Here is a 24,985-nt window from a genome sequence, read left to right on the forward strand (position 1 = left end):
GTTGTAGCGATCAAGTGCTAGCGTTGGCAACATACATAGGGAAGGAATTCGAAGACCTGAAGAAAACAATGGCCGTGTTTATTGACCTAACATCAGCATTTGATACAGTGTGGCGGAAAGGCATACTTCTTAAGTTCTTAAGAATAATTCCATGTAAAAGAATTGCACAACTACTCAATAACATGCTGTCCAACAGAAAATTCCAAGTTCACCTAAAAGGTCAAGTAAGCAAGGTATACAATTTAAATGACGGACTACCACAAGGATCAGTATTGGTCCCGCTACTTTTCTGTTTTTATGTCGCTGACTAGCCATAAACGAAAGCAAGAACATTTATCTATGCTGATGACATAGCCTTGGTGACGCAGGCTAACGATTTTACAACTTCAGAAATGACTCTCACTGAGGATCTGCGAATTCTAGATGATTTTTTTAATGGATGGCGACTCAAAGTAAACAGAAATAAAACTGAATCCTCCACCTTCCATCTGAGTAATAGGCATGCTCACTATAATCCGCAAATTTCCTTTAGAAATCAGTTGCTGTTATATAACCCATTCCCAAAATATCTCGGTGTGACCTTGGATCGTTCGCTAACATATAGAAAACACCTAACTGAAACAGCTTTAAAAATGTGAACCAGAAACAATATATTACACAAACTCTCCGGAACAAGCTGGGGAGCTAAGGCATTAGTACTCAAAACAACTGTCCTCTCACTTGTATACTCTGTCGGGGAATATTGCAGCCCAGTATGGCTGAACAGCGCTCACACAGCCATGGTAGACACGCAGCTGAATGTAGCCATGAGAAGCGTATCCGGGACAATAAAATCCACACCCACAGAATGGCTACCTGATCTGTTTAATATTGCACCACCGAAGTTACGACGTCAAGCAGTATTGAAAAGGGAATGGGAGAAATGCTCCAAGAATCCCGAGTTATTGCTACACCAGGACTGTGATGCCACTCAAAGGCAACGTCTTAAGTCCAGGAAACCCTCCTGGAGACTTGGAAAAAGGCTTACTTCTGAAGGATTCCAACCAGAAACAGCGTGGCGGGAAGAATGGTTCGCTGCCAATCCCGATTCTGCAGGTCTCATTGCTGATCCTACACGAGTCAGTCCTGGATTCCACTTACCTAGGAGGTCGTGGACCACCTTAAATCGCATACGCACCAAGCACGGCAGATGCCAGGACTTGAAGCATAAGTGGGGAATCGCTGAAAGCGCCAAGTGCAACTGTGGACACCAATGACAAACAATACACCACATAGTCACAGAGTGTCCCCTACGGAAATATGCTGGAACTCTGAGCAGCATACATGAGGTCTCTGAGGAAGCAATCTGCTGGCTGGATACTTTAGATATTAACCTATAGTTTTTATTACAACTTGAAGCTCTGTTGGTCAATATTACTGTTTATAAAAACCACTTTTTCTCTTTTACATGTAACTCATCCTAGTGTTTCTATCCATATGAATATTATTGATTGATCTAAGACTTTTATTACCATAAATGAATGTATTCTATTTTATTTGTAGTATATGCACATTGTATTACCAGTAACATCATTGCTGTTCAATTCAAGTAATGTATCCTTGATGCCAAACGAAATAATAATAAAAGTCCAACATTTCAGAATGAAATGATTTAGTATTTAGGGAACAAACTTGAAAATAAGCTGCTGGAACAGATTAGAGCATCACCATTTCTCGCCATCACACATCTGCAGGTGATACATCAAAGGCAGATCAGCTAAGCATTGTTCTGAGATATACAGCAATAACCAGATTGGAATATGGACAACCAATAGATAAAGAAATAAAAGAATTATATCTAGGCTTCTATGTAGTCCTCAAAAAGGGTGCAGTAGATTTAGTCAAGCATATGACCAAATTATTTTTATTGGCAAAATTATTGATCAAAAACGAATGGTTCAAGGTTATCATGGGGCCAGTGTGATGAGCGGTGTTTATAATGGTGTACAAAAACAGATTAAGAGTATTTGGCCAAATGCTAAGTACGTTGGGCCAATCATAATTCGAATTTAGAGCTAAATGATGCCGTTAGTAGTTATGTGGAAGCATAGATTTTTTTCGCAACAGTGTATGACTTACATAAATTATTCAGAAATAACTTTAAGTGTTGGGATCTGTCGACAATCACTGGAGAATCAGAAGCCACTCTAAAAAATTTAAATCCGACTAGTTGGTCTAGTGGAGTAAATACAATATCTGTAGTAAATCTTTATTTTTTTTAATATAATCTAGGCTTACCAGAAAGAATACTGAAAAGAACCAGTAAAGATGATCACAAACAAGCAGAAAGCGTAAAAACAAAAATGCTAAATTTCAAGTTCGTATTCCTTTTTGAATTCATGCGCCACATACTGAATGACCTCAATAATGCATCCAGAATGTTACAAAAACGCCATTCGATTTAGCTGAGGCAAGTAAAGCTTTATCAGATGTTTAAAAATTAATTTTTATATCGTATAGAAATGATTTCATATCATTTAAGTGTAAAGCCAGTGAAGCTGCAAAAAAAATATGACATAGATCCTAATTTTCACAAGAAATGGCAATAGAAAGTTAAAAAAAAACATGTATATGAACTACCTTCTGACTACCGATTTTGAAATAGCGAAAAAATATCTAAAGTAAATATTTTCAAAATTGTACTAGACACAATAATAGCTCCGTTAAATACACATTTTACTGACATGAATGCAATCTATCAAATATTTAAGTTCCTAATAGCATCATTTTTGCTTGCAGTAGATGAACCGACTTTATTGCAAAAAAGTGATCAGTTTCAAAGTAAATTTTTTGATATAACATGACCCAATTTTTCACTTTAGTTTAATTATACTTATCATCTTGTTCTATCTAAATTGACTCCACCATGGACTGTTTACCATTTATGTACAGAAATTGTAATTAAATATGCAATGCTAGAATGTGACATTATGGAAGAGTCTACTACAATTATATTATTTTATGCAAAACCTGTCACTTCTGCAACTGCCGAAAAATCATTCAGCAAATTAAAAATAATCAGAACTTATTTAACGAATAGTAAGGGTGAAGCTTGAGTCTGACATTTAGCACTCATAGCAGTCGAAAAGAAGTCCGCATCAAGTCTATATTTAACAGTAATTATTGATGATTTTACAACAACTAAAGCTAAGAAAGATTGTAAAATAAATTGTTAAAATAAAATTTCTACTTCATTTTATTGTCTATCTAGATTATTAACTGTAATCTACTACAGCCACTGAAACACGGCCCCTGCCTCCGACGCTTTCCGGCAATTACAGATCGGAAACTGTAGCTATAAACGAAATTAGGCTGATTGGCATTCCGCACTGAACTCACAGCGCACTAATTCAGCGAGAAAGAGTTGCCTTCATTGACAATAGCCTCTCTCTCTGCACTTCTGTCTCAATGTGGACATGACAAATACTGACTTAACTGTTGCCAGCGTGTTTCACGTCAACCACAACTTTGTTCGCCTAGAATGGACCAGCAGTATAAAGTATCCCACGAGATCCTTTTATTAGTATCAAAGTATCCTATGTCCTACCCAGGTCGTACTCTATCCGTCTGCAAAATTTCATACAAATCTAGCCCGTAGTTTTTGTGTAAAAGCATAACAAACAAACAAACTTTTTCGTTTATAGCATTGTTAGGAAGTACGATTAAATATTGTCTGCTGACTTATACATTATAATTAACATAGCAGTAAGTAGGCTTGCCTTATCATGCCATCGAGCAAGGTGATGCAGTGGCTAGGACACTGGACTCTCATTCGGGAGGATCATGGTTCAAACCCACGTTCAGCCATCCTGATTCAGGTTTTCCATGATTTCCTTATGTTAGTTCAGGCAAATGCTGGGATGGTACCTCTCAAAGGGCGTGGCTGATTTCCTTCCCCATCCTTCCCTAATGCTATGGGATCGAAGACCTCACTGCTTGGTCCACTCCACAAAATCAACCAACCAACCTTATTATGCCACGCAGTGGGCGGCAAGGAGGTGAGAATGAAGTAATTTTGCATCTGTAAAGTATTTAGTTCCCAAGTGAGGCATCACAGACAGCTAGCGTTATTGTTACTCTGTTGCTAATGCATAATGGTGTGGTAGGAGATTGAGCATTCTTTAGTTGTTGTTTCCAAAAGCTGTTGTGGTTTCCTCTGTCAGTAGCCACTTGAATGTGTCGTCGACCTATACTATTACAGCTTATTTCGTGCTAATGGTCTCTGAGACCGCACCTGGGACTTTGTGTTATGGATTCAGTAGCCAGGTCTTCGTATAATGTTCATGTTAACCAGACCCTGGCTTTGAGGATACTGTTTTAAAATGGATTAAGGATAGTTTAGAAAGCGATGGTTGATCAGATAATGAAAACGAAATTGAAAATTTGACATAATATTTTCTCTGCCTCGTGATGACTGGGTGTTGTGTGATGTCCTTAGGTTAGTTAGGTTTAAGTAGTTCTAAGTTCTAGGGGACTGATGACCATAGATGTTAAGTCCCATAGTGCTCAGAGTCATTTGAATTTGGACATAATAAAGTTTAGGAACTGTGCAAAAGCGAAGATGACTTTATTTTGCCACCTGTAAGTTCTTTGAATGAAACAAGTGATCAAAATGATGAAGACAGAAGTGTGGATACTGAATCTTTAGCTAGAGGTTCTTCTAGAAATATATTAGATCCAAACAAATATCGTTGCTCGGCGAAACTTCTTCCAACAATGTCCATTGGCATTATTTTTCCAGATGTTGGACCTGGGGTGAATGTATTGTCTTTCACAATTCCTGCAAAGACAATACTCAGTTACTTAATACATCAATTTTTGATGAAGCTGTAAAGTCGTTGGTGACACCACAGATAAAAAGCGAATAAACAAGTATCACATACCCCGTGAACTTTGTGCCTGCAACACCCTGCTTTGAGTGTAGCAGAATCAACAGTAGAAGTCGTTGTATAACGATTGAAAAAACGCAAAACATGCTGCACCTGTGACCCCAAAAATAATCGAATAACGTCTTATATTTGACATTGTTGTAAAAAGCAAATCTGACAAGACATCTCCACAAAGATTTCCAGCAAGTGCAAAGAAAACTTCTGAGAAGGAAACTAAACACCTAAAACGTACTAATGTAATTTTCAGTTTTTGAATGTTCTGTGGGAGTGTTATGATTTTATCATTACATGTGTAATAAGCAATAAAATTTCAGGGTGCCAGATATTTAAGTTTTCCTAGCATTAACGTTATCATGAAACATTACGCTCCTTTTGTGTTGTTTCCTGTTTAAATGCAGTTTTTCGTAAAAATAAATTTTGTAATTTATCTGAATGTATATTTTTGTCTGGTATTAGTGTAACTTCTTACATAAAATCAAACTATTCCACTGAAACTGCTGAACGCAATTTTTATGGCTATTCAAATATAGCAGTCACTCAGACCGCAGCTGGGATAGTGTGTGACTATAAAATGACTGGGAAGCTAAGGATTAAATAGTGGCCTCAGTTTCATTTTTGCCTAAGAGCCCGTAGTTACATAGCTACGCCCCTATCTTTGATTCTATTTTTTAGTGTCAAAATAATTTGATAGTGTATTTCCTTTTGTATATTAAATACAGTGCATTTCATAAAGTTGTTAAATTGTTTTGAATTTAGTCTTTTTCCTATGGTTATTTAGAAATATTAAGCGGTAGTTTACGTAAGAATAAATTACGAAAAATGGAATATTGTCAACCGTAGCTACGTCCAAGCCACAGATATTACGATGTGTTCGATAGTTTTTTTTGTATGGGTTGGGAGAAGTCCGCAATCGTTTCGGAAAAGCGTTTGGTAGTTAAGTAAAACGGAACAGTAGAGATCGATTACACTGGAAAACCTTTTTGTGCAATGCTATGGAGGAAAGATCTTTTGAATTCGTCTGAAGAACTTCCTGTTCGTAAATTTAGTGAAATATGGCCATGGTACCTAACTTTTCGTCGATGAATGGGGCAGTTGCTGTGGTAAGTAAAGGGCAGATGTATATTTCTACTGTAAACGTCGTATCCCGACACGTTTCATGCAGTTTGTTGTCGTTGTGATGTATCTACGTGAAAACCAGGAATTCTTCATGCATGGTTGATAGAGCCTGAAAAACAGGAGGGAGCCATATGGATTTTTGTTGGATAAAATGGCCGCCATTTTATGTTGATACTCTTGTATGCGTTCAAGGGAAAGAACAGAACCTTGGATAAATAGTTTTGCGTTTCAAGTATAAAGTTATCAATCAAGCGTTTGCTAGGTTTCAGACATAGTAGAATTGGAAAGTTTCATTCATCAGATTCTAAATTTCTTGAATTTTACTTCAATCGATAAGACACGTTGATACTACAGTGGGAGGCTTTGATAGTGCGGTGCCAGCCCCACTTAAGAGTAGAGAACTTGACCTTTTTTGTTGACCTGTGGATTTGTTAGTTGCTTTAGAAGGGCTATTCTGTACGTTGCAATGCAGATAACTGACGTAAGTATCGCCAGAAATGCTTATGTCTAAAGGATGCGTCAACAAAAAATGTGTAGTACACTTTCGGTTCGCATTAATTTCGGAGAATGTCGCAGTGAGATCTTTAATATAGAAACTCTTTGCAAGATTGAAATATGCAATGATTAAGAATAGGGCCTACTACATTTTTAGCGCACCTGCTGTTCTTAATACCTATTGATGGTAAAGTTTTTTACTGTCATAATTTTAAATCGGACAGTAGCGTACATTTCATTGATTAACTTCCCGTAGTTTAGATACCTTATTTAGCAAACGTAATTTGCCTATGTAACTTCTAGGTGATGTTAAACTAAGCATAGCCCACTTGGAAATTTGCAGTTGTGTACACATTGAGCCCTAGTTGCCAAGGAGGATAATTGTAACTAAATTTTATTCTAGGGTCAGCCACAGCTTCCTGCCCCACAGTCAGCCGTACCTTCGGGTGATACGATGGAGCCATCTATGAAGAGATCAAGGATGGAGGGTATGTTGTTTAATATTTTTTCTTTATTCCTAATAAAATAGTGAGAATTGTGTGGGGAAATCTCATTTCAGAATACTGAGAAGTAATGTTAAGTACTGTTTTTGAAGTTCACATGTGACGGGGTCATTATTTTTAGGGGGACAAGAATCAATTAGAATCACAGATTTACTAATCTCGAACGTCTCTCTCTGTTTCTGAGCTGTTACAGGATATCTGTGAAGCCATTACCAAGTGATCCACTAAGTTAACTACCAGTGGAGAAATATGGGCTCACCTTTCCATTGCACACAATTGTGATAGGCTGATTAATTGGAATGTGGCTCATTCAGTAATTACTGATTGCTGAGAATTGTATCATGGTGTTGTTGCTGCTCTAGTTATTGTTTTTGTGGAGGGGGGGCTGAAGTAAAAAAAGTCTGTTAATTTCACCAATTTGTAAATACAGATGGGCTGTTTTGTTATCAGATGCCTGAATCATGTCCAGTTCTTCCGCAGCAGGAATGCTGATTGGTTCTAAGAGTGTTAACATCTAATTGGATGTTTAACACTAATGTTCCTTTATTTTTCATGGAATCGGTTGGAGAAATAAAACTAAGAAATATACATTTAGCTTTTGAGCTGTTCCATAAGTATTTAGTATTATTTAAAATAATGCTGATTCAAACAGTTCAGTGTCTCATATTAAGGATTATACTGTAAGAAAATTATTTATTCAAATTGACATAAAGATCGTAATTGAGTGGCAGCTAGTTGTAAAACCTACTTCCATGGTATTTGGTTACTTTGTAAGTGGTACTGTACAGTTTGTGTGTAGAGCTTTTCTCTGAATAAAGCCTTGCTGTAAGTACTGTGATCAAGTAAATGTTTCTGGTTTTAGATATGGGTTTTATTGCTGTATTATATCTGCAGTGTTATTGTAGCTTGGGTTGAAAACTTTCAGTAGCACTGTTCTAGAACAATTGTTCCCTCAGATGAGAGACTGAAACTTTCAAGACTTAATAAAGTAGAGAATAGTCCACATTTAGTTTCTTGAACTTTTGATTTTTATAATAAAACTTTTGGTCTGACCAAAAATTAATTTCCATCAGGTTTGTCCTCTTACACAATATTTTTTTGGTTGTCATGGACAAAGTGTAAAATACCTTACTTATTTCTGTACTTCTGAAAAATCAAATTCTGAAGCTTAGAGCTACATTAAATTTAAAGTGCAGTGATCCATGTGATTAGGCATGTAATGGATAAAAGTATATATTTGAAATTTATGTAGTGTATGCTAGTGAACATAAGGATAGCATGAACATCTTTTGCAGAGTGGTCGTATGAGATTATTACGTGCTTTTATATTGGATATAAAATATGGAATCCTTGCATTTAAACAGTGTTTTCAACTGGGTAATAAGTATGTCTCTCTGAGTCTACATTTGTTCATGTAACAAATATTGCTCATAAATACCTTTAGCATTGTCAGTAATTTTTTTGAAATGGAATGAACCTAAGAATTTTGACAATCAAATTATGTGCGACTGTTCACAAGCTGAACCTCAGAAGGTACTCTATAGTGCCTTTTCCAGTGGGCTAGTTGTTTTAAGCAAACCTGGGGTTGAGCTTTTATCATAAGCAAGTGATGCATCCACTTTGTAGTAAAAGTTTGGAGATTGGGAGGTTAAGGTTGACACAACTACTTAGAGTAGTTTGCAAATCACATACTGATAGTTTAGAGAGGTGAAGAATTGTGTACAAATTTTGTGGTGGAAACAATTAGTAGCCTTTGGTGAACATGTTTAGTGTTCTCCGTTCAAATTATAAAATGTGTGGAAAAATCTGCTCAACACAAGTCAACACTATACTGTGATGAATCTTAGTGCAGTGAGAATTGAGATTGAGACCTTTTTGCTGCTCTGTGGGAGACTGAGAGTACACCTCTCACTATGATGGTCTGTGTACATATTTCCTAAAATTTCTGTGCTGAACTCCTTTCCTTTACTCATTGTGTAGTTAACGTATGTTACAGAGAGTTTACAAAATATTGTTGGTCTATAGCAGCCATCTGTGTGTGTGTGCACACTTTAAGGCACTTGCTTCTATTTTTGTGAAGTAGAAATGTTTGTCAAAACAGGATTGTATTTCATTTGATCAAATTTTACTGTTTGCTCACTCCCATATAGAGTTAAGGTGTTGTAAGAGGCTTGTTATAAACAGGAAAAAGTTTTGGAGAAAGTGTGCTTTTATTTCTGAAAGAATTTCTTTCGGACAGCAAGTAATTTGTAAAGGAAAATCTTTTTCCATGTGAAAAGCTGGTTTGGTAAATTTCCATAGTAAGGCATTTTTTACTGATCAATGCATAAACATTACAGTGTATATCCAATATCATAGTTCTAAAGGTGTGTGTGTGTGTGTGTGTGTGTGTGTGTGTGTGTGTGTGTGTGTGTGTGTGTAATGAGCACACTGAAACTGACACAGTTGATAAGTTAACTGTAGTGGGGCTCTTCTACTTTGGCCGGCTTACTGATAAGACTTGCTCTATACTGTACTAGAATTAAGTTTAACATGTCAGGTGTTTTGAACATTACACTTAATGTAGAAACAGTTTAAAACTTCAGCACATGGATAAGCATATATGGAAATCTGTATCTCTGAACTTCTGTATGCTGTAGATACTTGTCTTTAAAACTGATGGAATCTTCTGAATTCCATATGTTTAATGCCATTAATTGTAAAGCACTGGTATTTCCAGTGTTTGGGTTGCATTATCCCAAAGTTGACTCAGAATTGCCACCTGAAGAGTAATCCTTACAACTTCCGTTAATTTGTTTCCTAATACAATAGTTGATAGAAGTTGACAACTTCTGTTGACAACCATTAGTTATCTTTATATTCCCAATCATAGAAAATATTGTTTCATTTTGTTTTTGTGTGCATGAGATATTGTGCAATAGGTGCACATAGATACACAGGGAATATAGAGGTGCAAAATCATAGTAAACGATTAAAAAATCTTATATGGGTGTTATTGCTTTCTTAGATTCTGAGAAAATGACATTGCATTTTGTATCATGTTTGGTCATATCAGAATTATTGCTTCTCTATTTTATTAGTTTCTGCATGACATAAAGCATTTGTATTAAAGAAACATTTAAAACAAGTTAATTCTTAGAAGTACTTCATATATTTTATAAGTGGAACTTGGCTCAAAAACTTTGAAAACGTCCTTGATTTGTTACAAAATCCTGTTATATTGAGTCATCTGAACTCCAAAAACAACTTGCACATATAGTCAGTAGATGTTCCTCAATCCTTTCTCACCTGGAAGCAATAACTACTTTCTTTACAAATATTACCTTTCTCATTGTAACATTATGTGCTGCTTGTTCTGGAGGCTCCAGTTATAACCCAGGAAGTGCAATCAACTACGGAACGAAGATGCTCACTAAATTGCTACATAGAAGTTTTTGTTGTAAGTACGAGGAAAACCTGTTCCATAAATATGGATGTGGAAATGCCATATTTCCATGTTTTTTTTTTTTTTTTTTTTTTTTTTTTTTTTTTTTTTTTTTTTACCTATCATCACATTAATCATGGAAAATGAGCAGAAACAATGTAGCAGGATCACATCATATGTTAACTGTACCTTCTTGGTCGCCTTTTACTGTAATCTACAGTAAGATGTAATTAACTACCACTCTTTGTTGTTGCAATTGGAAGACTGTAATGTTGACATCAGAAAAGTTTCATTACTTGGTTGAACTTAGTTTTCATCATGGACCTGATTTCTGGGACAGTGGAATAAGTGTTCCCAGATGCAGCATTAGCATATGTCCATTTGCTGTACAGATTAACAGATGGTAATGGCTGTGGAACACACATTTTGTATTGGGCGAGAAAGCAATTGTCATTTGAGGGAGCATGGGACATGTAAGCCTATACTGGGTACTGGAGCAGAGCTAGGAAAAAGAGACCACCTCATTGGGTGGGAGGGAGGGAACTTCTTCATGCAGTTGATGATATGCCTAATGTCAGTGTAACAATTGGTTGCTATAAATTATGTTGACTACATGACTATATGGAGAGTGTTATATGAGAACCTGTTGCATCTGTACCATGTACAGTGTGGAGGAATGATCTGATTTTCCTGTACAGGTACACTTCTTAGAATGGCTCATTCAATAATGTGCCAACCCTTGCTACACTTTTAATGTGCTGTTTACAGGTGGAGCTTTATTTCATAGTGCATGGTTGTGTTGAAGAGTTGTAGAAATTGGGTGCCAATGTAGTGAGAAAGCACTTTTGGATCTCACATCATACATTTTTCCCTCTGCATGGGAATGTTTCCTGAAAGTTTTGCCACACCTTGATGTAATCTGGAGCAAGATTAGAAAAACAAGTTTTTGCCGTCAGTTGTTGACAACAATTCTGGATTTTTATAACCTACTCACAGTTCTAGACACACGAAATACATTAACTCTAGATTTCAAGAAGAATCGACTTCTAGATGAAGAGACGAAGAGGAAATGTCATCAACATTTTTTTTTCCTCCCCATGAAGGGCTGAAAACAATGTCTGGTAACTGTATACAGTAAAATAACACAGGTATTAATTTATATTTTTGTTGTTGCTGTGGGTTACAAAGTCACAATGTCACTGAAAAAATTAAAGAAAATGCAGAAAAAAATTCTGCAGATGCAACCTGGTGGTGGTAAAAGAGAGTAACTCCCCTGTAGCTAGTCATGGAAATCCAACAGCAATTGGTATTAAATGGTATTTGGATGCCAGAGCTAGAATCTATAATAAATAGTAATGTACAGTACAAAAACCAATCAAAAGAAATGTAAAGTAGAACATTCCTGTATGGTGAATGTGTTCGTGGAGTTGTGGTTGTAACTTCGGTAAATAGCAAGAACTGATATTTCAGTTACAGATACTCATATCAGTTTCAAGCCTCAGCTATAATGTGTTCTAACTACGTAAACTAGAATCAGAAAGGGTTGCGAGTAGTTTTTGAGAACTCAAAGATGATGTTCAAAAGGAAAATGTGACTACTATTGTTGCATAGATAAGTCAAACGTGAATACACGAAATTATACATAGGAAATGCGTCCTTTAGCTTCACCAACAGAAGCAATAAAATTGACTCAACACAGAAGGTTGACTCAACGGAGTTACTATTGTGATAATGACAAGACCAGTAAGTGAAAGTATTGCTGCACCATCACCTTCAATACCCAGTTCATTAAAAACACAAAAACACAAACACACACACACACACACACACACACACACACACACACCATACAAAAGTAATAATCATTCACGAGGTTTGATGGTTCTTGCCAGATTGTTGATATAGCAAAGCCAATGGAAGATCTTTTACGGTTCACCCACAAATGATTTGACAGACAAGATATGTAGCAATGTAAGGAGCTCAAGGTTTGTCATGGTCTCATATTTCACAGGCAGACTAGTCTGTACGCCTTCCTAATGTGTGGCATCGTTAGCCTCTGTTGAGATTTCAATTTAAGCTGCCTGTAAATGTAGCAGAAATTGTCAGAAGTGTTTATGCATTTGTGAGACATACTGAATCGGAAATTACAATGATAACACACATTGACTACACCAACTTGTTCTTTCAGAGCATGAACGGAACACAGTTTGTAAAATACAGAAACTACTCTTATGTGAAATACGCTCCGTTCCTCGCTTCCCCTTATTGCTATGAGTGTGGGCTAAAAATAGTAAAGTACTCGCAACTATTGTTACCTGAAACTTTAGCAATCTGTCTACAATCAGTGGGATTTTGAAGCCTATATAGGAAGTGATTGTCAGTGAATACTAATAAAATATAATTATGGTTAAATACACCACCCTTTCACTTTAATATGGAAATGAGAGCTAATTAGAGTGATTGGTATAGTTAATAAAAATTCATCCCAGTTGTTGTTTGCTAGTGTAATTTTTAAAATATAGACACAATCAATTGATAAGGTAAATAGATAATTTATTTGTATCACAGAACAATATTGATAGTAAAAAAATAATCTTGGTGAACATTCTAAAGTATAGTGTTCATGACATTCTTCTTGGTGCCAGTTGATATTAATGGGATTTATATAAAACTAAAATGTTGAAAAACCATGCTATTACACAATAAAAATATTCCTATTAGTCATTTGTTATTAAAATTGATTCTTTGTTGTAATTCTTTAATAACATACCGTATTATTTAAATGCTTGTTTGTGTTATTAAATGAGACTGTTTATCCAAAATCTAAATCTTCTGGTTAAATATTTTGCTTTATAGAATGTACAGAATGGCCATGCTCTTCCTTTCTCGCAGCCACAAGCTGATGTACTAACTTCTTACTCATTGCCAGTTACAATGGCAGCTAGTTGTTCGTGATGGCATAGAAATCTATACCTCATTTGCTCCCCCACTAATCCTCAAAATGTTTACATAGTAAATTATTGAAGTCAGTCTTCTTTTCTTCACTCACTTGATTTTTTATTTATTTATATATTTTTACTCTATATTTCATCTGTGGCACCTATGACATACTTAGCCTTGCGCAACTGATACTGTCAGTCTTTTAAAAATGTTCACTGAGTGCTTTGTAGTCACTCACCTTTCAGTCCTCAACTAAAATGTAAACTGAACATACACACTAACCAGCACTGCGGTAATCTTTCGATGTCAATAACAGTTCTTATCATGTTTCACCAAAACTTCAAAGACCTCATCAGCAGAAAGAAATTAGTGACCTCTGACTGGAAAAAGACTGATCATGTCCTTAAGTTACTGAGAAGTTTTTCTAAGAAGAAAGAAAATCAAAGCATGTGTGCACCACATATTGTTGTGGTCTTCAGTCCTCACACTGGTTTGATGCAGCTCTCCATGCTAATCTATGCTATAAAAGCTCCATCTCCCAGTACCTATTGCAACATAAATCCTTCTGAATGTGCTTCATGTATTCATCTCTTGGTCTCCCTCTACAATTTTTACCCTCCACGCTGCCCTCCAATGCTAAATTTGTGATCCCTTGATGCCTCAGCACATGTCCTACCAACCGATCCCTTCTTCTAGTCAAGTTGTGCCACAGACTTCTCTTCTCCCCAATCCTATTCAATACCTCCTCATTAGTTAAGAGATCTACCCACCTAATCTTCAACATTCTTCTGTAGCACCACATTTCGAAAGCTTCTATTCTCTTCTTGTCCAAACTATTTATCGTCCATGTTTCACTTCCATACATGGTTACACACCATAAAAATACTTTCAGAAATGACTTCCTGACACTCAAATCTATACTCGATGTTAACAAATTTCTCTTCTTCAGAAACACTTTCCTCGCCATTGCCAGTCTACATTTTATATCCTCTCTACTTCAACCATCATCAGTTATTTTTCTCCCCAAGTAGCAAAACTCCTTTACTGCTTTGTCTCATTTCCTAATCTAATTCCCTCAGCATCACCCGACTTAATTTGACTACATTCCATTATCCTTGTTTTGCTTTTGTTGATGTTCATCTTACATCCTCCTTTCAAGACACTGTCCATTCCATTCATCTGCTCTTCCAAGTCCTTTGCTGTCTCTGACAGAATTACAATGTCATCGGCAAACCTCAACGTTTTTATTTCTTCTCCATGGACTTTAATACCTACTCCAAATTTTTCTTTTGTTTCCTTTACTGCTTGCTCAGTATAGAGATTGAATAACATTGGGGAGAGACTACAACCCTGTCTCACTCCCTTCCCAACCACTGCTTCCCTTTCATGCCCCTTGACTCTTGCAACTGCCATCTGCTTTCTGTACAAATTGTAAATAGCCTTTTGCTCCCTGTATTTTACCCCTGCCACCTTTAGAATTTGAAAGAGAGTATTCCAGTAAACACTGTCAAAAGCTGTCTCTAAGTCTACAAATGCTATAAACTTAGGTTTGCCTTTCCTTAATCTTTCTTCTAAGATAAGTCGTAGGGTCAGTATTGCCTCACGTGTTCCAACATTATGGAATCCAAACTGATCTTCCTCGAGGTCGTCTTCTACCAGTTTTTCCATTCGTCTGTAAATAATTTGTGTTAGTATTATGCAGCTGTGACTTATTAAACTGATAGTTCGGTAATTTTCACATCTGTCAACAGCTGCTTTCTTTGGGATTGGAATTATATTCTTCTTGAAGTCTGAGGGTATTTCGCCTGTCTCGTACATCTTGCTCACTAGATGGTAGTTTTGTCAGGACTGGCTCTCCCAAGGCCGTCAGTAGTTCCAATGAAATGTTATCTATTCCCGGGGCCTTGTTTCGACTCAGGTCTTTCAGTGCTCTGTCAAACTCTTCACGCAGTAACTTATCTTCCATTTCATCTTCATCTACTTCCTCATCCATTTCAATAATATTGTTCTCAAGTACATTGCCCTTGTGTAGATCCTCTATATACTCCTTCCACCATTTTGCTCTCCCTTCTTTGCTTAGAACTGGGTTTCCATCTGACCTCTTGATATTCATACAAGTGGCTCTCTTTTCTCCAAAGGTCTCTTTAATTTTCCTGTAGGCTGTATCTATCTTAACCCTAGTGAGATAAGCCTCCACATCCTTACATTTCTCCTCTAGCCATGCCTGCTTAGCCATTTTGCACTTCTTGCCGATCTCATTTTTGAGACGTTTGTATTCCTTTTTGCCTGCTTCATTTACTGCATTTTTATATTTTCTCCTTTCATCATTTAAATTCAATATTTCTTCTGTTACCCAAGGATTTCTACTAGCCCTCATCTTTTTACCTACTTTATCTTCTGCTGCCTTCACTACTTCATCCCTCAGAGCTACACATTCATCTTCTACTGTTTTTCTTTCCCCCATTCCTGTCAACTGTTCCATTATGCTGTCCCTGAAGCTCTGTACAACCTCTGGTTTAGTCAGTTTATCCAGGTCCCATCTCCTTAAATTCCCACCTTTTTGCAGTTTCTTCAGTTTTAATCTACAGGTCATAACCAATAGATTGTGGTCAGTCCTCATCTGCCCCTGGAAATGTCTTAGAATTTAAAACCTGATTTCTAAATCTCTGTCTTACAATTATATAATCTATCTGAAACTGTCTAGTATCTCCAGGGTTCTTCCATGTATACAACCTTCTTTTATGATTCCTGAACCAAGTGTTAGCTATGATTAAGTTATGCTTTGTGCAAAATTCTAACAAACGGCTTCCTCTTTCATTTGTTAGCCCCAATCCATATTCACCTACTACATTTCCTTCTCTCTCTTTTCCTACTACCGAATTCCAGTCACCCATGACTATTAAATTTTCGTCTCCCTTCATTACCTGAATAATTTCTTTTCTCACATCATACATTTCTTCAATTTCATCATCATCTGCAGAGCTAGTTAGCATATAAACTTGTACTACTGTAGTAGGCATGGGTTTTGTGTCTATCTTGGCCACTATAATACGTTCACTATGCTGTTTGTAGTAGCTTACCCGCACTCCTATTTTTTTTATTCATTATTAAACCTACTCCTGCAATACCCGTATGCACCACATGGGCATTCTTATTTTGCCTCCCACAGCCTTCAGTAAAAACCCTCAAGCAATCATTATCAGTAGGAGCTCAAACTTTTCAGAAAGTCAGAGACCTGAAGCTACTTAAACAGTACCTTAATCAGCTTAGTTTCCAGGCATTGAAGTGCAGCTTTTTATTGTCTGTCTCTGCTACAGTGTGTGTGTGGTAGTTGACATGAGCAATATGCCCCATTAATTTATGGTTTTGGAAGAACCTGTATCTGCTGCATGCCAGAGCATAGGGTTATTTAATTATGGGCTTCTTCCTCATAAGTTGATGAAAAGCCTTTGCCTGTAATGTAAGACTTTCCATATTTAGTCAGACTTTGTGATTTTTCACATCGTGCAGCTGTTGCCAACTTAAGATGTTTTAAGGTAGTAGCTATGAGTACCTCAGGCAAGTGTTCTGGAGCCTAAATTAAATTTTGAGCGGACTGTTTTCTAAAAGAACGACTTAGAATGCAATTCACTTGATGCACTTGCATCATACATTTTGAACAACTTGCTGATCTTCAGTTCTGAAGAAAGGTACCAGTGTTTATCCCTTCATTTATGTAGGTTTTGTAGTGTCAGTTCTTGGTCAGTGTCATCCGTGAAATGTGCTGATTCAGTTCACTTTTGTGTAATGTCATTTTTGTCCTTCAGTAGGAAATGTTCTGGTGTATTACAGCAGTGGACGGGACTTCTGTACTGGCATGGTGGTGTGACTAGTCATATTGGTATCGACGTAAATGGGCTCGCATTTAAATTGATGGGATTGTTTGATTTTCTTGTCCCTCTTTTGGTTTTCTCTTGAATCATCTCCTATAGCAATTTCTTCCTCCATAATTGTGAAAGCTGTTCCCCTAAATACAAATAACAAGTGAAAGACAACTGTTATTATTGAACACACAGCATTCTCCAGAAAATTATGCTGGTTGTCAGTATAACCAACTGGACAAACTTACTAAACAGGCTCTGTAGAGCACTGAATAAGATTTGAAACATAGTTTCAGCATCTATTTACACTGTTAGTAAGAAAGATTCATCACAGTCTGGCTTCACTGCTTGGAACATTGCTTCAGGAACCATATGAAAATCTAACAAACTCAAATTTGTCCTTTGGTGGACATAATAGAATATAATATATGATGCTTCTGTGTTCTACATGTATTAAAGAGGGAAATAGACACAGGTACAGCCCCATAAAACACGAGGAATAAAAGCAACCAGACTACAAGAACTTACTCATAGTGATCCAACTGGATGACTTGCTCTGTTGATGATTCTTTCTTTTCTTTTGTATCTTTGCTGGAAACAGAGGTACCAAAGTTTTCAAAATTTTTGGAGCAATGCCACCTGTTGTGATAAAGGACTAGAGTATATATCGGGTGAGCCTGAAGACTGTGTGTGAAGACATGTGCAGCTCAATTTGAGTCCACACAGCAGAATGAGGTTTCTGAATGTCCAAATAGGAATATTTTGGATAAGTTGTGTTGGATGCTGCTCATATCAAAGCTTGACTGGAGTTCCTGGACAGAATCAGTGTTAGCTGCAGCATGGAAAGGAAAGGTTCTAGCAGCTCTGTGGTATGGAAGAAATATCAATTTGAAGATGGTTTTTGCTTGTGTAGCCTTTTTAAAAATTCCAAAGAAACATGTAGTTCAAATGTTTCCGATTCACTTCCAGATGCATTTTTAGTGCCTGTAGTCCGAATGGGTACAGATCCTGGTGTCCAGAGCTGATGAAAATAATTTCAGGAAAGGATTCAGTTTTTAATGAAATAAAATTCACTTTTGATGGAACAACAAGTGAACAATGGCTTTCATGAGAACGAAAATGAGATAAGAATACAAAAAAAAAGGAAAAGCAAGGGAATTGATCAAGGTGCCTGAAAAGCTGAAAGCTCTCAAAGCAACGGGAAACAGAGGATGCCTTAATCATTTGACAATTCTGCAGTACTGGTCTTGCATGTTGAATCATTTGCTTATGTTTATGGGTGCTTATGAAGACATGCAAGGGGGACACATTATGGGAGGAACTGGTCAGTGAAAAAATAATTATTGTAACTTAATGAGAAATGGAAGATGACAGAGTGCTTTCGAGTGAAGCAGCCAATTGACAGCAAATGGGTCTTCAAAATTAAGTTTAATAAAGATGGAGAGATGGAAAGGTATAAGACAAGACTGTTCTTAGAGGAAGGATTATGATAGAGGAAACTAATGCCCTTGTTGCATGGTTTTCTATGTTGAGAACAGTGGTATCCATGGGAAGTAACATTTGTATGTGGGTAATTTGGAAGATAGTAGTGTGTATCTTCTATTATATATAGATAATATTATAATTGCTGCAAGTTACTCAGATGGGAACAAAAAGACTGCTTTGGGAAAAAGATTTCTCATTTGGTATCAAGAACAGCAACTTGAATCAATTTCTTGGAACTGATTTGAATATGCCAGATGATTGAGAGATTATGGTCAGTTGGCTACATACTTGTGTAAACTACTTCAGCACGCCAACATTTCACATAGATGAATCCAAGTCATTGTATCAATTGATAGATTGTTTGATGTATACTACGCTTGCAAGACTAGGTGGAGAGCCATTGGAAGGGACTTTAATAAAAGGATACTAAGATACTGTTAAAGGAATGATGAGTACTGGTTTGTGCTATGGAAGAGGAGTGGAGGTGAGTCTCTGCTACAGATGCAGATTTTGACAGTGAAGATAGGAAGTTTACATCAGGTTTCCTTTTGCAAGTGCATATAAATGCTATTTATTGTATGACATTGTCATGTTTCCTTATTTTTGTCTGAATGGCCACAGCAGCAACTGCACTTGTGGGTAATTCAGTTACAGACTGACAAGGGTCTGTTAGCTACGTAATAAGGACTTTCGAAGGCAACAATTCTCGTATGTATTTCCTTGGAAGATAGGTTTGAAGAATGATACACTAATATTTAATACAGTTTCATCAGGCTATGCGAGCAAGGGAATTTCTTTTGCATATTCCGAAGTTGTTGAATGTAATCAGAAGTTCATTAAATAAACTGCTGCTGTTAAAAGTGACCTGTAAATTGTATGCCTATGGAATCCCAGCAGCTCTCTGTTTATCATATATCATGCAGATTTTGACACCAGGCTACTGTACAGATAAATTTGTTACCACAACCTGTATTTCCCTCACGATAACAGAATTGTTACTTTCTAATGTAACCTACACTTCCAAGTTATGCTACAGATTAGCCTGCCACCATATTAACGTAGAATTGGTGGAGGTTGGGAGGGAGGGAGGGGAGATACATTGGACCATGATTTTAGTTACTTCTCTTTCTGTGTCTGGATGCCTGATCTCACTAGTCTTCATTTCTTCATTTGCTTAAAAATGTGTGTGTGTGTGTGTGTGTGTGTGTGTGTGTGTGTGTGTGTGTGTGTGTGTGTGTGTGTGTGTGTGTGGGGGGGGGGGGGGGGGGTGTTTCTGTTAGTGAATGTTGCAGCCCTGTTATGCTTACAGGAAAGGTTGTTAAAGGAGGTAGTGCAGATGAAAGCTTTTCTTTTTAATCTGGTTGCAGTAACTGGTTAGGTCCAACATATTATTAATCTAATAACCCAGTTGTATTCTGAAGGGAAGTTTGTGCACTTTTCCGTGTCTCAGCTTGTGTTATGAGTTGAAAGTCGAACCAGTTTGTGCCATTGATGTGAAATAACTGTTCACCACCTGTCTTAGAATTAAATGTGTGCGGTAGCACTCTAATTATAACTGTTGAATTGTTTCCATTTTGTTAGAATATTTTCAGATTGTTTGCATTTGCATGAGTCGAGCACTTTCAGGTCAGCCATGAGGATCAGCCACAACTACTCATGACTTAAAATGGTTTTACCACTGACATCTGGGGGTTGATGGTTGGTAGCCATTAGCAGAAAATAGTGTGAAAGACAATAGATCAACCTGAGATTGTTCGCAAGCCTCCTGCCCTCAGATTACTGATAGTAGTTGTAAAGTTGAGATCAATATTTTTTTCTGTTCTGTGGTGTGCAAGCTTGGTTTGACACGTAACTCGGCTTTTTCACCATCTTAATGCTGATTACATAAAATATTTATTGAAGCACTAAAATTGTGTAGTCTGTTTCCAGTAGATACTCTCATTTAACCACAAGAAAAGTGTCCACCTTTCTTCAAATAAATCCCATCTGTGTGCTCTGATTATCACATGTAACTGGTTGGTTAAAATACAAACATCATGTCCTCTTGATTACTTCTTTTTTATCTCCAAGCATTGCTTTTGAAGTCCCCAGACACCTGGGTATTGTCGAAGGAAAGATAGCACCAGAACATTGTCTTTTGGAAGGAAAATGGATTCGCGTGCGCGCACACACACACACACACACACACACACACACACACACACACACACACACACACACAAACTTATATTGCAGTATGAATGTTGGCTTCTGTGGTTGGAATCATAAATTTTCACTGGGTTTGTGACTATAACATGAAATGATAAAACTACTGAATTTCTGGTACTATTGTACACAGACTTCACCAGAGTTGCTCCGTATAACATGGTGTGTGTTTGCTGGGTGTATATCCAGTATGTCATTGGCTGATTGATGACGTCATGCCTGCGTGCAAATTGTGATGATATATACATTTTTGTTGTTAAGTGAACTGTTAATGATACTTGCTGCCCCCATTCATGTTTTGTATAAGTGCAACATTTCTGATAATGTGTTTCTCCATGATGTTCTTTTATTGGGGATTGCTATGAAACAATTTTTTTGAAAGCCATTAGTGAAACACTGCAACCACCGGTTCATTTAAACACACTAAAGCCTTACCGTCAGTACACAATAGTCATTACTGCAATCTCTACCTACAAATGTCATGGCTGATATAGAAGAAAAATATTGGAAGCTCAATCTGAAGTAAGATTTGCTAATATGAGTATGCCTGAAGAAAAGTGAAATTCTTTTCCCCACATGACTGCTCTTGTGCACACTCTGTGAGCCATATGAACTCAGTGAGAAAAATGACAGTATTATAAAAGGTATAGATTTCTATTCACCATACTGAAGAGGTGCTGAATTGCAGGCAGAAATACACAAGACTGGTATACCTGGAGCTTTTGGCCAAAAGACTCCTACTGTTGCACGCACGCACACGCACGCATGCACGCACAGAGAGAGAGAGAGAGCACTGTCTTCATGCAGTGGCCAAACTGAGCAGCTGCCCCTAATGGAAGAAGCAGTCTGGGTGGTGGAGGTAAGGAAGTAGATAGGTAGATGGGGTGGGAAGGATGAAGGAGAATAGGCTAGGGGTGGGAGGAGGGTATACTGCTGACTGTAGGAGCAGACAGAGACGTGGTAGGGCTGCTAGGTGCAGTCGTGAGGTTTAAGGGGTGGGTGAGTTGGGGGGGGGGGAGCAGAAAAGAAAAGAAGTAGAGGAGGGGAAAAGAGAGGGACTAGTGGGTGTGTTGGCCGAATAGAAGGCTGTGTAGTGCTGGAGTGGGAGCAGGAAGAGGATAGGTGGGAGAAGTACAGGGATTAGTGAAGGCTGAGGCCAGAGGTGTTATGGGAATGTGGAATGTATTGCAGAGAGACCACCTGTGTAGTTAAAGAAAGTTAGTGGTGGGAAGGATCCAGATGATACAGATTGTGAAGCAGTCATGGAGGTGAAGAATAGTGTGTTGGGCAACATGTTCAGTAACTGGGTGGTCCAACGGTCTCTTCGCCACAGTTTGTTGTTGGCCTTTCATGTGGACAGCCAGCTTGTTTGTTTTCATGCCAACGTAGAATGCAGTACAGTGGTTGCAGCTTAGTTTGTATATCTCATGGCTGCTTTCACACGTAGTCCTGCCTTTGGTGGGATAGATGATGCTTGTCTAGGACTGCAGTAGGCAGCAGCAGCGATGGTAGTTAAGAAAAAAGAACATGCTACATCTTATGTCAAAAGTATACTTACATTAAAGTTATTTTAATTAAAATAATTTATGGATGAATGGTCCTACTCACTAAATAGCAAAAACATGAGTCATCAGCAGGCAGACACAAAAGAGAATGAGAACTTTCCTAGCTTTAGAAAGAAATAGTAAAGTTGTGTGTGTGTGTGTGTGTGTGTGTGTGTGTGTGTGTGTGTGTGTGTGTGTGTGTGTGTGTGTGTGTGTGTGTGTGTGTGAGAGAGAGAGAGAGAGAGAGAGAGAGAGAGAGAGAGAGAGAGAGAGAGCGCAAGCGCAAATCAAAATTTTGTAACAAAGTTGCTTTGATGGGCTTTTATTAGGTAGCAGATTTCAGACATTACGCGTGTAAACCTTACCTTCTTTATTTATAAATTACAGTCCACAAGCCACCTGATACAGTTGCAACATGAAACCTACAGTTTAATGTATTGGGGTTGTGAGTGGGTACTTTAACAATCTGTATACATCTGCAATGTAACTATCCGGTGCCACCGCGTTTTGCATTGCTTATTGTCTTGAAACAGCGGGCTTCCAAGAAAAAGCATTATTTTTCAAACTCTCAGCAGGTATTTTTATGATGAATACACTGATGCTTGATTAAATTTCACAACTTAACAATGTCACAAATTTTAATTTTGAAGACAAAGAAGAGAGCATACTTATAATTCTGACAAGGAACCCCCTCGAATGCCAAAAGGACAGAGATGTTCACAGTATTGGATGCCCCATATATGTCTACCATGCAACCATAATATTGGCTGCTAATGGCAACTGAGGGTGTGACTGGAGGTATTAAATTCTGATCACAGCATGAAGATACAGGATGTAGTTGAACTGCTTAGTCAATGAGTAACTCAAAAGAATGCTACAGTGCGAGTGTTGTTGATACAAAACAGAGCAATGGCAACAATAAACAAAGCAAACTTGAATTATATCAACACCAACAGTTGCGGAAGTTGACATTTCATCGGAAAGGAACCCAAGGAATTTCACAGAGTGAGAAAGAGGCGGCAGATGAAATGTTAGCATTACTGCAAGGTGAGTCGGGGGAATATGTGTTGTTGTATTTGCTTGACTGTGTGGGCAGTGTACATGAGTAAAATGATGGTATTTACGTAAGAAGTGAAAGTGGTATTGAAACAGGTGTTCAGCCATTTAGTTCACGGTCTTTGCCTGACAAAGTAAAAAATCCCATCTCCAGTGAAACATAGTAAACAACAATCATTTTCCAAGTAGTAGGTACCAAACATAATTATGCACATGGATGATCATCCGAAGCGTAGTAAAAAACAGTTACAAACGGATTTCAAATAAGTCCACAGCAGTATGACCATGTAGTGCATGAGAAAAACTATGGATCTTAGAGGGAGGAAAGGCACATTTGTTACAAAAACTGTTGGTCATACGCTTCAAAGATCCTCGTACAATTTACACGATGTGCATAAGTGACCTCCTGCATTATGCACATCAAATTATGCATAACATAGCTTACAGTGATTTCCAGGGTAGCAGCAGATAGTTGCATAAATTAAAACAGTGCTACAGTATTGGCAGATGTAAGGTAACATAATTTCAAACAAAGCATCAGTTTGACAATGCACAGTAAACTGCAGAATTCACCCAAAAATTTGTAGACGAGATAAGACCAATCAGCATTAAAGCAGCAGTGCAAATGAAGGAACGCTGGAACTTGAGAAGAGTACCAAGAGAGCTTTATCAAGCTCAACAAACACCAATGCGTTAGCACAGTTGTATACAATTATACCGACTGTAATCTGTATGGTAAATTGGCTGGAAAATTATTGTGCTAAAAGAAGTCGTAGGTGCACTCCCCCACCCCCCTCCTTATGATTCTTTTTGTGTATGTGTGTGAACTCGTTAGGGAAATAAGAGATATTTACGTAACAGCAAGCAGGAATGGAAAAAAAATGTGCATATAAGAACTAAATCTGTGGTTTGAGCACTGTTTTGTGGTTAATAGCTGGTCAAAAAACTTGCTTTTGCGTGATTTCTGGTCTGTGTAGAAAAATCATATTCCTTCAGAGCAGATTATTCCTTCTGAAAAGTGTGTAACATTGCAATCCATGCCATCTGGAACCACAATTCTATGCCTACATTATTGCACTATCTACTGCTACATCTTGAAGGATAGCCAGTTTCACAGTAAGGTCCATGAGCAACTGTTTCACATTGTCAGTCCTCATCACCCAGTTACACCAATATTATATATGCATTCTGTGAGAGTGAATATCTAGCTGAATGTCATGCACAGTTGTAACTCCCAAGGGTTTTGCCTTTGATCTTCATGATGTGAATCTTTGTGATCACTCTGGTGAGCCATTTTTCATGTGGTGTTTGTGATGCAAGTTTATGGTTTGTTTTGATTTCTGAAATGTTGACGCGGTCCATTTTGTGAAATCTAATATATACATCCCATAGAATGTTGACCTGTGCACCTCCAGGGCATTCATTTTCT

The 24,985-nt window shown here is 37.5% G+C and overlaps 1 protein-coding gene across 3 annotated transcripts in view; it reads left to right on the forward strand.

Annotated features, from left to right (window-relative positions):
* The first annotated feature begins 5,788 nt into the window (after positions 1-5,788).
* LOC126356280 (poly(U)-binding-splicing factor half pint) overlaps positions 5,789-24,985 on the forward strand; it is a 115,828-nt gene continuing 96,631 nt past the window's right edge. Inside the window, exons 1-2 of one of the 3 annotated variants that reach the window (XM_050007154.1) lie at positions 5,789-6,028; positions 6,943-7,027. In XM_050007154.1, the coding sequence (XP_049863111.1) occupies positions 5,981-6,028; positions 6,943-7,027 (133 nt within the window). In that variant the 5' untranslated portion in view covers positions 5,789-5,980. Of the gene's footprint in view, positions 6,029-6,188; positions 6,526-6,941; positions 7,028-24,985 lie in introns of those variants that run through there. The other 2 variants (XM_050007163.1, XM_050007172.1) reach the window with 2 other exon arrangements.

The sequence above is a fragment of the Schistocerca gregaria genome, chromosome 1 (assembly GCF_023897955.1).
Source record: "Schistocerca gregaria isolate iqSchGreg1 chromosome 1, iqSchGreg1.2, whole genome shotgun sequence".
Lineage (NCBI taxonomy): Eukaryota > Metazoa > Arthropoda > Insecta > Orthoptera > Acrididae > Schistocerca > Schistocerca gregaria.